Genomic DNA, 12193 nt, shown 5'->3' with positions numbered 1-12193 from the left:
CCGCTTAACTTAATTAATAAACCATAATTAACATGTTTACGGCGAATTCACATTTCCTTCTCGGCATGACAACAAACATTATTCAACTGTTATACAACATACTATAGCATGTTTACATGAAATGTATACAGCAAATGTTGCCGTAGGCGTCGCTACAAATTGCAAAATGTTTGTAAACATGCTACAAGACACCTTTGCAACAAGCTCTATGTTGCAATGTTGCCATAGGAAATGTGAATCCTGTCGAACATTTGAAAAACATGTTTAGAGGCCAAACATGTTTAAGGACAAAAAATGGAAACATTTTCGAAAGACAACATGTTCTTATAAGGATAATCATAGTAAATACAATGTTATTAAGGTAGGATATCCTTCGACCAATATATGAAAAATATAACTCTACAAGTCGTTCTGTTCATTTCACATATTTTAAACACGATATACCATCAACAAGGAAGCATGGTGTTGATGCTTCCACACAGTGCCCACCCAACCTTGACCCTTAAAATCCGAAATTTATAACATTTATAAGGGCCCCTGATCCTCCACACTTACCACACGCGATGACTTGCACTAACTTTCCCTTCTTTCTAATAAATTTAGCACTTCATTTTTAAATTCTTATCATCCAAGGCTTGCCTTATTTAACAATCCCGAAATTTTCTGCCTGGTGGAATGTTGGCAGTTGGTGCACCAGGGGATTTTTGGCTCTTTTTGGATCTTCTGTGGCGGTATTTTGAGGATCACACAATTTTTCCCCAAGAGAATTTTCACTGGCCCCTTTTTAGAAATTGGATATGGAGGCCAGACCATCAGATTTTGCACAGTGTGCCTTCGGATTTGTAGAGATAAACAAATTCCCGCACACACACATACGAATAAAATTGAAATATAAAAATTTTTGGGTAACCCTTTTGTTCTTTGGTCGCTTTTTGGTTTTTTGTCGTGGAAGGTTATAAAGCAAACACGGTTTAGAATTTAAAGATTTCTTTCCTTTCAGTCCCTTTTATAATCTTCTAAGGACGCACGATTTTCCTTTTTTTTTTGTTTTCTTTGGTTTGCGACATTTATTATTCATTCGTCTCTACCCCACTTAACCAACCTACAAACCTTCCCATGGTTGTATTTTGCGGTCCGTCTCCACTAACTACCATTTGCAGTGGCAACACCGAAACTCATCATTTTTATCTGGCGGCCGGTATATCCGGTTCATTTTCTTTTTGCTGGCCATCGCACAGAGATGCGGTTGGTTATATTTTATTTATTACATTTTATTTAAATCAGGGGCAATAGCAACAAGTTTTCAACACCAATTTGGAATATTAAAATAATGAAATATTGATTGAAAAATTCTCGCAGATATTATAAAACCAGTGCCAAATATGAATGCCTGGGTAAACAAATAACAGCTGACTGTCAATTTTATATTATTTTTATACTAGTCTAAACAGCTGGGATATGGTAGCACGATTTATAAATATAGTCGATTTAGAAGGCATATTCAAAACACGGTCGAAATATACATCGAATATAGACTCTATCGAGCAACTTTTTTCATACAAACTATTTTCTAGGTGGTAAACAAATAACAGCTGACCCACTGGCTTAACGACATCCGGTTAAATGTAAACGTACTATAGACACTATTGATTAAGTTCATTCATGTGAACTATTTTCTAGGTAGTGATGTAGCTGATATCTCGATTAACTATCAACGTGCGTAATTTCTACTTGAATATGAAAAAATTTGACAGAAGGTCGACACAACAACAAAGATTTTTGTTGTGATACATCACCTTATTATTGCATCATGGTATCGACCATCTGTCAAATGTTCCCTTATAATATTTCACATGGTTGGCAACATTGCACATCGAATTCAAGTAGAAATTAGGTACTTTGAGAGTTAATCAATGGACTACCTATTAATTCCATGGTACAAACAAGCCATCTACGGAAAAAATTTAATCAGCTGGTAGCTATGTCCTACCATGATGTGATGTATCAAAACAAAAGTCTTTGTTTTTGTCTCCATCATCTTTCAAATTTTTCCTTATAATATTTCACATGGTTGGTAACACTGCACATCGAATTCAAGTAGAAATTACCAACTTTGACAGTTAATCGAGACATCAGCTTCGCTAAATGGACTGCCTATTTATTCCATGGTTCCATGTAACGAACAAGCAATCTTGAGAAAAAAGTTATAATCAGCTGGTGGATATGACCTACCTTGTAATAATTATACCATGTTCCCACATATGTTCCTCCTTCGATTGTAACCAATCAAAACACATGTCAATTAGTGGCATCTTTTTTCTTTTCGTCCTTGTCTCTAAACACAATCCTCCATCACAATTCAAAAAATCTGATGTTTTTGTCCTCATTATGTTCGAGGATATCCTAGAAATTATGTCACTTTGTCCGTAAAGCCAAAACAACAAATTGAAAAAGAGGACAATACAGGATACAGGTCAATTTTCTGGCAAATTAGTAAACATCGGCTTGGCATTCACGTGCTAATTATGTTGTGACGTTGCCTCTGACATCATCAATGCTTACATGTACTGGAGATGGGGGGATATGGTTATGCAGAAGCTGTGTGCGTGGCGTCACACACATCTGGGAACCCGACAAAAGCTTGCCTCAATGTGTGTGTGTGCACTGGAGTATAAAATTTTACAAATTATTGTGAATATATCAGCCTCGTCTTTGTCCGTGAACCTCAATAAACGAACGTATACGCAACTATAGTTCCACATCCCATAGTTCTCTGTTTATAGTCCCCCAGATTGTGTTGCACACATAATACGTGGCATTATGTCAATAAGACGATGATGATGATGTTGTGTACAAATTAATACGGAACCACCATCACCATTGTATGAATGAAATACTAACTGACTGAATGAATTCCATTTCATTAATGGTGTTGGCCCAGTACTAATTTACATAATTTGCAAACACGTTACGGAAGGACTTGACGTTATGCTTGACGTTGGTCCTCAGTTGTTATGGGAGGGTAGTGGGAATTATTGTCCAATGTGCGGTAAATTATACAGCTTTTGTGGTTACATGATTTGTAAAATGCAAAATAGGTAATTAAATGACAATAACAGGGAATTTTGTAAATTTTTAAAATTTTTGCCACAGGGCTCCTTCATATAGAAAAAGGTGTTGAAAAAAGATGCATCCGCAATTTCTTTCAATGGAAAAATTAGAAATGCGTGCTTTCATTGTCATTTTTTTCTGTTTATACCGCAATTTTTGTGCTAGGCTAAGAACTTTCCGAACTGCCCTCGTAGAAATCAGAAATCTGGAACGGTGATAAACATCGCCTACAATTGGGCTTAACCGAAGGTCTTAAACGTAAATCCGGACAAAACGGAGATATGTCTTTTCACTAGAAAAACAAAAATGGGTCAGTATGAAGAGAACATCTTCGAAAACAAAACGATAGCCATATCAAATAGTTAAGTTAAGTATTTGGGAGTAAATCTAGACAGGAAACTTAAATGGAAAGACCAACTACAGCAAAGGGTTGACAAGGCCCATAAATGCTGGTCCATCTGTAGAAGAGCCGTAGGCTCTAAATGGACTTTCAATCCTAAGATGATACACTGGATCTGTAAGAGCGTTATTAGACCAATTCTATCATACGCGTCAGTTGTCTAATGGATATTTCCATCTAATTCGTGGCCTTCCCCTTCTACGAGAACCATCAGTAGGCTCGCTTTAAATGCCTTTTGAGCTGGGCATTCTCATTCATTCGCACAACATGGAATAGCCACCGTAGTCGCTGCAGCTCAATACGACTGACTATGTCGATGTCCGCGTATAAATTGTAATGCTCGTGGTTCATTCGACGCCAATATTTACCGTCGACGCAGATCGGCCCGTAGATCTTTCGGAGAATTTTTCTCTCAAACACTCCAAGAGCTGCCTCATCTGCTTGCACAAGTACCCATGCTTCAGATCTATACAACAGCACGGGTAATATCAGCTTCTTGTAGAGTGTGAGTTTGGTCTGGTGGGAGGTGGCCTTGTTTTTGAGTTGCATACTCAGACCATAGTAGAATCTGTTGGCCATCACAATCCTTCTCCGAATTTCAAAACTGATGTCATTCGTTTTATTTATGGCGGGTACCAAGGTATATAAAATCTTTGACTATCTCGAAGAAGAATGATAAGAAGGCAAAATACAGATTCTTCGGATTCATACGTTCCGATTGTTTGTGTAACATTCGATATAAGAGGCCAGGAAAAAAATATGGGAAAGATTGAATTCCGTCTTTGCTAAGGAGTCTATGATGATTTTTTTAATTTGGAAAACGCTCTCAAGGATTAGAATTCATGAAGGTGACAGTGTTTTTATTTCGGAAAAGGCTCTCAAGGAAACAAATTTATGAAGGTGACAGCGTTCTATCTCATATAAATACGTTTGAAAATTTGGTTCGGCAGTTTCGATTGGCTGGGGCAAATGTTAAAGAGCCAGATATTATTGTAGCATTATTTTTAACGTTACCGGAAAAGTACGGAAAAGTTACTGCGTTGTAAAATGTGGAAGATGCTAAACTTATTTTGAGTATGATAAAGGAAAGAAAGGGGGATGACGGAGGATTTGAAATTGTCCGACCGATACGAGGAAGTAGGCGAAGAAAAGACAGCGTTCATGGGGAAAATGCCGTATGAATCCGAAGAAATTCAATGGAAAAAATGTTTGAAATTTCACAAGTTTGGCCGCCAAAAAGAAGAGTATGTAGCTAGCAAACATGCAGTACATTTAATGACATGAGCTAAAAGAGCAGCCAAAGATGACAGAAATACCATAATTTTTAAAATCGGACTCGGGCGCATGTGATCACCTCGTCAAGGACTTGCAAGAACCTGTCGAAATTAATGTTGCAAAGAATAATGTATCCCTGTTTGCAAGGCATTATGTAGTAATCAATGGTATCTCAGCTGTAACGGAGCTCTCCTGGTAATGAAAGAGGTACTACATATTCCAGATTTGCGGTATAATATTTTATCAGTAAGATAGTAACATCACTACAATTATCTCGAAATCTTTATGAATTAGAGATAAATTTGACAATGGCAACCGCTCGGACTTCCAACAAAAATAATGAAGCTTTGTGGCTTCGAAGATTAGGTCACCTAGGTGCTGATAGTTTAAAGAAGTTATCAAAAAACAATGCAATTGAAAATTTGAAACAACAGAACGAACAGTAAGCCCTTTCTGGTGTAAAGACAACAATTGGACTTCTTTTGGGAAGTTGTTGTCTATAGCTCTTTCCAGGTCCAAATCCCGATTAGCAGCCCTGGTAAGGAGATGGAAGTATATGAGTCCATGGTCTAAAAGTGGAAGTATCACAGAGGTCACTACGTTGAAGGGTAATGGGATTTCGGCGCTGTTAAACAGCGAACAAATATTTTTTTTATCGGAAGATACCACCTGTCTATATATCAGATTGTTGTTTTCTGTTTTAGGTGGATTAATATGGGAGGCTATTTATCGACAGTATATCAGAAAGTTTTTGTCCATAGCTCTTTCCATCTCCTTTGCAGGGTCCATATTGGCGACCCTGGTAAGGAGATGGAAATATATGAGTCTATGGTCTAAAGCAGAATTATCACAGAGGTCACCACGTTGAAGGGCAATGGGTTTTCGGCTGTGTTGAACGGGGAACAAACAAATGTTTTTATCGGAAGATCCCACCTGTCCACATGTCAGATTGTTGTTTTCTGTTTTACGTGGATTAATAGGTCGAAAAGCGTATCGTAGTATAACAGAGGTCACCACGTTCAAGGGCAATGGGTTTTCGGCCAAATAAATGTTTTATGGAGACCCTCCTATTCGGACCTGGAAAGGAGGTGGAGGGTAAATGAGTCCAAGGTGGAAAAAAGGAAGTATTACAGAGGTCACCTGGTCGAAGGGCAATGGGTTTTCGGCTGTGTAGAACGAGGAACAAATACATGTTTTATTGTCCCCCATTGAAGACAATTGGAAAGAAGCCCTTTTGCCCCTCATTTAAAAATACATTCTAACGAGAACTACGATTATTTCCGATTCTTAGAGGGTAGGTGTGAAATATTTATAGGCAGAATTATAGTAAAATATATGCATATATTTTCTATACATTCATAACAGAATGAATCACTCGAAGCACTTTGTGAATCCCGAAAATAGACAATACAACACGAACACCATAGAGGGTTTGTTGCGCCATCTTAAGGTATCTCATTCTACAGATAAATTTGACAATGGCATCCACTCTGGTTTCCGACAAAAATGATAGAGCTTTGTGGTATCGAAGATTAGTTTAACTTGTTGCTAATAGTTTAAAGAAGTTATCAAAAATCAAAGCAAATGAAAATCGGAATCAACAGAACGAAGCCTTTTTGATGCATGTGGAAGGCAAAGGCGATGATACAGGGGTAAGAGCGAAAAGTCCTACAAAGAAGGGATTGTAGTTGCAGCGTGGAAGTGAAAATAAGTGTTACCATCCATATCGTGAATTACACAGGAAGTTTAGTGTACCTAAAGCTGTGTTCGAGGTCAGATATATGTTTCGTTGTTGGATATTTGCCACGTTATCAAGTAAATCGGACTGAATTGCACTGGCAATACTTGAAAAGAATTGTAAGGTACCTCAAGGGAACAAAATCATATAAACTGCAATTTATACCTAATGATGAAAAATTAATTAGATTCGTAGATGCTGACTGGCCTTCAGATGCAACTGATAGAAAATGTGTAAGCGGTTACGTCTTTAAAGTTTTTTTTTTTTGTTTTTTTGCCTGCACAGTTTGCAGACTGTTGCAAAATCATCCAGCGTAGCTGAGTGCGATATGCTTGGCAATTTCAGAAGCTATATGGTTGAAAGATTTGTTGAAAGATAAACCAGTTATCAACCAGTTACAGTATTTTAAGACAACCGTGGTTGTATTCGTATGGCATCAAATAAATAATGTAAGCAAACTAGACATATAGATATAAAGCTCCATTGTGTAAGAGATAAAAATAGAGCTGAAATTACTTAATATTAAGGATCAACTGGCAAACACATTTACTAAGACAAGGCTGGCTTATGACAGAACGGTTGTTCCATAAGCCGAACTTGAAAAAGATTTCCAAGCGTGTCGGTCTTCTGTGCATCTCATCCAATTTGAAAGACCATTTTCCGAGATGTTGTTTTCTACTTGATCTTTCCATCGCATTCGTGTCCTTTCCCTTCTGCGTGAACCATCACTTGGCTCGCTTTTATATGCCTTTTGAGCTGGGGCATCTTCAACCATTCTCACAACGTAGTCGCTGCAGTTCGATATGTCTGACTATATCGATGTCAGAGAATAGATGGTATATCTCATGGTTCATTCGACGACGTATTCACCGTCGACGCAGATCGATCCTTAGATCTCCATATAACATCAGTTGTAGTATCAGCGTCTTGTAAAATGTGAGTTTGGTCTGGCGGAAGGTGGCCTTGTTTCTAACCTGCTTACTTACACCATAGTAGCATCTGTTGGCCAACACTATTTAGTGATTTTATACACTAACTAAACTTATATGCATATCCGATTGAGAGGGGGTAATTAAAGAGCAAGCTCGTTCGTCCTCGGACGGCTCACAAGAAAGACGTAAAAATTTTAAATGAGTATTACACGCCCACGGGCTTAAAAATAGATTTTTACAAAATGGCGGTTGTTAAGCGTTCGCTTAACTAACACGTGTGTTTTTAAATACGGATAACCTATAAATTACGAGTCGTTCAACAAAATCCAAACAGCTGCGCATGAAATTTTTAATTTTCGTAAATTTAATAGCAAAAGAAGATGCTTTTCGCAACTATGTGACTCCTTCACAGTAGAAGAGTTCACTGATACACAAGGCTTAGAAAGTCTGAACATTGTGGTCAAATTCTTTAAGAAGATCGAAGTCAACCTGCAAAACACAAACCACCATCTATGGATAAAGTCAAATTCGTAGCTTAAGCTACATATGGAGACATGGCTCTGAACATTCTATTACCAAATAGGACGTGAGCCAAGGAGGAGAGGAGTTAATTGGAAAAAAAAAATAAAGAGCAAGCTATATTCTACAATAATCGAAACCAAGCAATTGCACGAATTTATTTCAAGTTGAGGAAAAACTTTTTTTTTTAAGTGGTTATTTATACTCTTTCGAGTCGAGCTTGATGATCTAAGTTTTGCAATGAAAAGGAAAGCCAGGAGAAGAACCTACGTACCCACCATTACGCGACACGTTTCGCCGTTGGTTAAGCGGCTCATCAGGCGAACACTTCCAAAAACGGTTGCGCAAAAACATGTGTTATACCAGGAAGCAATTGTAGGTGTGTGGATTAATTATCCATCTCTGTTCCTAGAATGAAGACAAATGTCGAACTTTGACAAAATTTAAATTTAATTCGCATATGCAGGTTTCGCATCAGGGCGGAATAAATACAAGTTATCAACGTTACGACATTTGTAAAGCCACATAGCCCAATATGCCTGATGAGCCGCTTAACCAACGGCGAAACGCGTCGCATAATGGTGGGTACGTAGGTTCTTCTCCTGGCTTTCCTTTTCATTGCAAAACTTAGATCATCAAGCTCGACTCGAAAGAGTATAAATAACCACTTAAAATTACTTTCAAAATGATCACAAAAATTCAAATAACAAAAAGTTGAAGAAAAACTTTTAAAGAAAATTGTTTATTAGTCTATGATTTTATGTAATTTTTAACATTTTTCGTTTTTTTTTTTTTAATTAATTTCTTCCTCGATTGGTGCTATTTCAGTGGCACTGTATGTTTTCACATTTTCCAAACACTGCTCTTCACATCTTGACTGGGACGCAAAACGATTTAGATTACCACCACAACCGCCAAATATAAATTTCTCACACTGCTCCGTTTCACCGTTAAAAGACCAGGCTGGAATACGGGCACGACACATTCCCGTACGGGAAGGTGGCAGAGCACAGAGAGCTATAAAATATTGGAAAAAAAATATAATACTTTTAAATTTATTCTACAAAAATTAAATTTTGGAACTTACAGTTTCCATCTTCTGTTAAAATTACAGCCATAACAGCAGCTGTACAGTACAACCAAATTAAGAAAAGAATTTTCATTGTCTTGCTGTGAATCTGAGTTGGCGGATTAAAGCAATATTTAATTGCTACTGCATATACCTCTCATTGTTTTACAACGTGATGGAAAGCCACAAATCTATAAAAAAAATACTTACAATATGTGTTTGTAAGTTTTTTTTTATTTATATTTCTGTATAAATACAATTGTACTGTGGACTTCTAAGAATCTTTATTGGGAAATACCAGTACATTATTCAATTATGACATAATGACGTCAGCCATTAGCTGCCGTATTAAATTGGAATTGCATTTTAATATATTGCAATGAGAGAGAGAGAGAGGGAGAGAGTATAAAATAATTTTCTCTCCAGATAAAAGTTCGTGAGTCACTAATAGCTCTTTACAATTGTGTCAGACAAATTGGAAGCAATATTTACGAAGGTATAAATAGTTTGTATCTGTTAATTATGAAATCACGATGGTTGGTTATGGAAGCAAGTTATTTAGTGAAAACTGAATTGGAATAATTATTTGTAAAACTTTTTCAGAATCACCATAATCACCACGTTCTTCGAAAATTCGCACTTCCCTATATTACATCACAGTTTTTCCTTTATGTGGATTGAAATACAGAGAAACTTCGATACTCGGTTCTTCGATAAAAAGTCCCAGTCCAGTATTTCCTCCTAGTCGAGATTCATCTGTGTAGCAACAGTTACCAGCAGGCATCTGAACTACTGTTCCGCTATTCCATTATTCTCTATTTGGTATTATATTTCCGCACCGTGTACCTACTCTCCGCCATCACGAAGAAACATCCGACAACGGCATGAGGTTGATTGACTTCACGGCAGCAAAAAAACATAGTAGTTAGCAGCACCAGATTCAAGCACATCGTTATACACAAGACCACCTGGATTTCTCCTGATCAAGCAACGAGAAATCAAATTGATCATGTTGTGATAGACATAATGATGCAGCAAAGGTGGGATCTAACACAACACCGAAACTCGACGTCGAAAAGCTGCAAACACAACAGGTAGCCGAGGCCTACTCCGCTCAACTTAAGTGGGCCACACACGTCAAACATGTGCGTTCGATCGGTGTGAAGCCGTTAGCCCACACACGTCAAACGGATCCACAAAACTTTATTTCGTATTTATTTTTTGAAGCGTGATGGTCAGCGATAGTGATGACGGAAAAAAGAACAAATATTTTTATTTAATATAAATTTATTAAATAATTTTATTTTATTCCGGGAAAATATATTTACTTCCCAAACTGTACGATATGTGTAAAAAACATCAAAAAATTATTTCAAAACATTTTTTTTGCACATTTGTGACATTGTCCGCTGATCCGCACTCCACGAAATTTCATAACAAATGAGAAAATATCCACACACCAGACCACAGACGTCAAACATGTGCGCGTCACACAACGAAAAATTAAAAATTTTTAATTTCTTTCGATCGGTGTGCGCACCACCAAATCCGTTTGAACACCGTACCACACACGTCAAACATTGCTTCGATTCACGCCGATCGAACGCACATGTTTGACGTGTGTGGGGCACTTTACCCACCTGCTTGACGAAAGCACTTATTGTCCCGATAATAGTATAGAAGCACAATGACAAACAATTGCCCACTCTTTAAAAAACTGCAGCAAAAGCAACACTTGGATACCAAAAATCACCACCAAGAAACCAATGGTACGAGCAGGTGTGTCGTAGTGCTACTGATGTGAAAAACGCACCGTATAGGGCAATCCTGCAGACAGTAGCAACAAGTAATATGATGGAGAACTATCGGGAGAAATAGAGAGAGGAGAAACGTATTTTCAGAAAAAAGAAGAAAGAACAAGAAAAACGTGAGTCAGAGTCAGGAGTCAGAATGAAGTCCGGAAATTTTACCAACGAGTAAAACACCAAACCGAAGGTTTTGGTGCAGGCACATCCTTCCGTAGGAAGGAGCATTTCGAAAAGCTTCTGGTATCAAATAGTGGCGGTGAAGAAGATGCCGCAGAACCAATAAGAGATGACGTTATAGACTGTATACCACCTAACCAAGATGAGGTCACAATATCAATTAATCGGCTGAAGAACAAAATATAGTAGCAGTAGCCGATGGGTTACCAGTCGAACTATTCAAGACTGATGATCAGATGCAGGTCAGGAGCATGCACCAACTGATTAGTACAAGTTGGCTAGAGGAATGCATGCCCAATGATTGAAATTTCAGCATCCTGTGTCGCGTGCAACAAAAAAGGACACGATATGTGCCAACTATAGAGGGATTAGCCTTCTTCCCATCGCAAATTTTAAACAACAGACTGCTAATTATATTTTTTATTATTGCAATATTTTGAAATCAATTTCCATGAGAAAAATTTACAACACTTGCGATCCTTTTTTTGCTGGCTGAGCTGAATTTTTATCCCACACACTTACGTTCACACGCAGCTTTTGACGGGAAACGATTGGCATTGCCTTGACATCCGCCATAATTAAAGAATTCACAAGAGTTACTCTGGCTATTGTAGGACCATGATGGTATCTTGGCCCGGCAAATACCAACTATCGAACTTGGCTGGAAGCATGCAGCTATAATTGTTTAAAAATATTTTGATATTAAAATATTATTTTAAAATAAAAAAAATGATTAAAAATTGACTTACAGGATTTGGCAAATGTCATGGAAATGACAGCGGCAATTACAAAAGTCAGCAGTTGAAACGATTTCATTTTGAAGCTTTGAATGAAGTGTTCACACGGTTAGAGATATTTTAACTATGGTGTTTGGTCATTGCTGTTCTTATTTAAATGGTATTTCTAGAGGCATGTACTTTACCATGAACTAACCACAAATGTGTCAGAAATACACATTTTTAAAAATATATATTTCTTCTATAGCGGTTTGCGGAACTTATTACTTGTAAGAAAAATATCTTTGATGAATAGTTTTACATTTATATCAAAGGTTTTTTACCATCTTATTGTATTAATGAGAATGATATCAGGATAGGAAAAAGGCAACATCTATGACGACCACAGGTCAGTTAGATAATCAACCATAGAAAAATAATCCTTCTA

At 37.3% G+C, this 12193-nt stretch overlaps 2 protein-coding genes across 2 annotated transcripts in view; one reads left to right on the top strand and one right to left on the bottom strand.

Annotated features, from left to right (window-relative positions):
* LOC133328130 (AP-1 complex subunit beta-1-like) overlaps window positions 1–12193 on the top strand; it is a 363610-nt gene that overhangs the window by 24965 nt on the left and 326452 nt on the right. The gene's annotated exons all lie outside the window — the stretch shown is intronic.
* Window positions 8769–11845, bottom strand: LOC133328124 (inter-alpha-trypsin inhibitor-like). Its single transcript, XM_061536680.1, has 4 exons — window positions 11779–11845; window positions 11552–11704; window positions 9063–9101; window positions 8769–8992 (listed from the first exon to the last, which is right to left on the bottom strand). Exons 1-4 carry the CDS (start codon window positions 11843–11845, stop codon window positions 8769–8771), a joined length of 483 nt encoding a protein of 160 aa, XP_061392664.1.

Source organism: Musca vetustissima, unplaced genomic scaffold (genome assembly GCF_032173495.1).
Source record: "Musca vetustissima isolate MV318-11 ecotype Yass unplaced genomic scaffold, APGP_CSIRO_Mvet_v1 utg2661, whole genome shotgun sequence".
In the NCBI taxonomy this organism is placed as follows: Eukaryota; Metazoa; Arthropoda; class Insecta; order Diptera; family Muscidae; genus Musca; species Musca vetustissima.
The sequence above is the reverse complement of the archived record's forward strand: the minus strand, read 5'-3'. Positions and strand labels throughout refer to the sequence as shown.

What these genes read in the sequence shown, in the direction of transcription:
- LOC133328124 (XM_061536680.1), bottom strand. Translation starts at nt 11,845, where the DNA reads ATGAAATCGTTTCAACTGCTGACTTTTGTAATTGCCGCTGTCATTTCC. An exon ending in GTCAAAAGCTGCGTGTGAAC is followed by an intron (nt 9,102 to 11,551) that starts GTAAGTGTGTGG and finishes TGTACTGTACAG; the next exon opens with CTGCTGTTATGGCTGTAATT. An exon ending in TTTAACAGAAGATGGAAACT is followed by an intron (nt 8,993 to 9,062) that starts GTAAGTTCCAAA and finishes AATATTTTATAG; the next exon opens with CTCTCTGTGCTCTGCCACCT.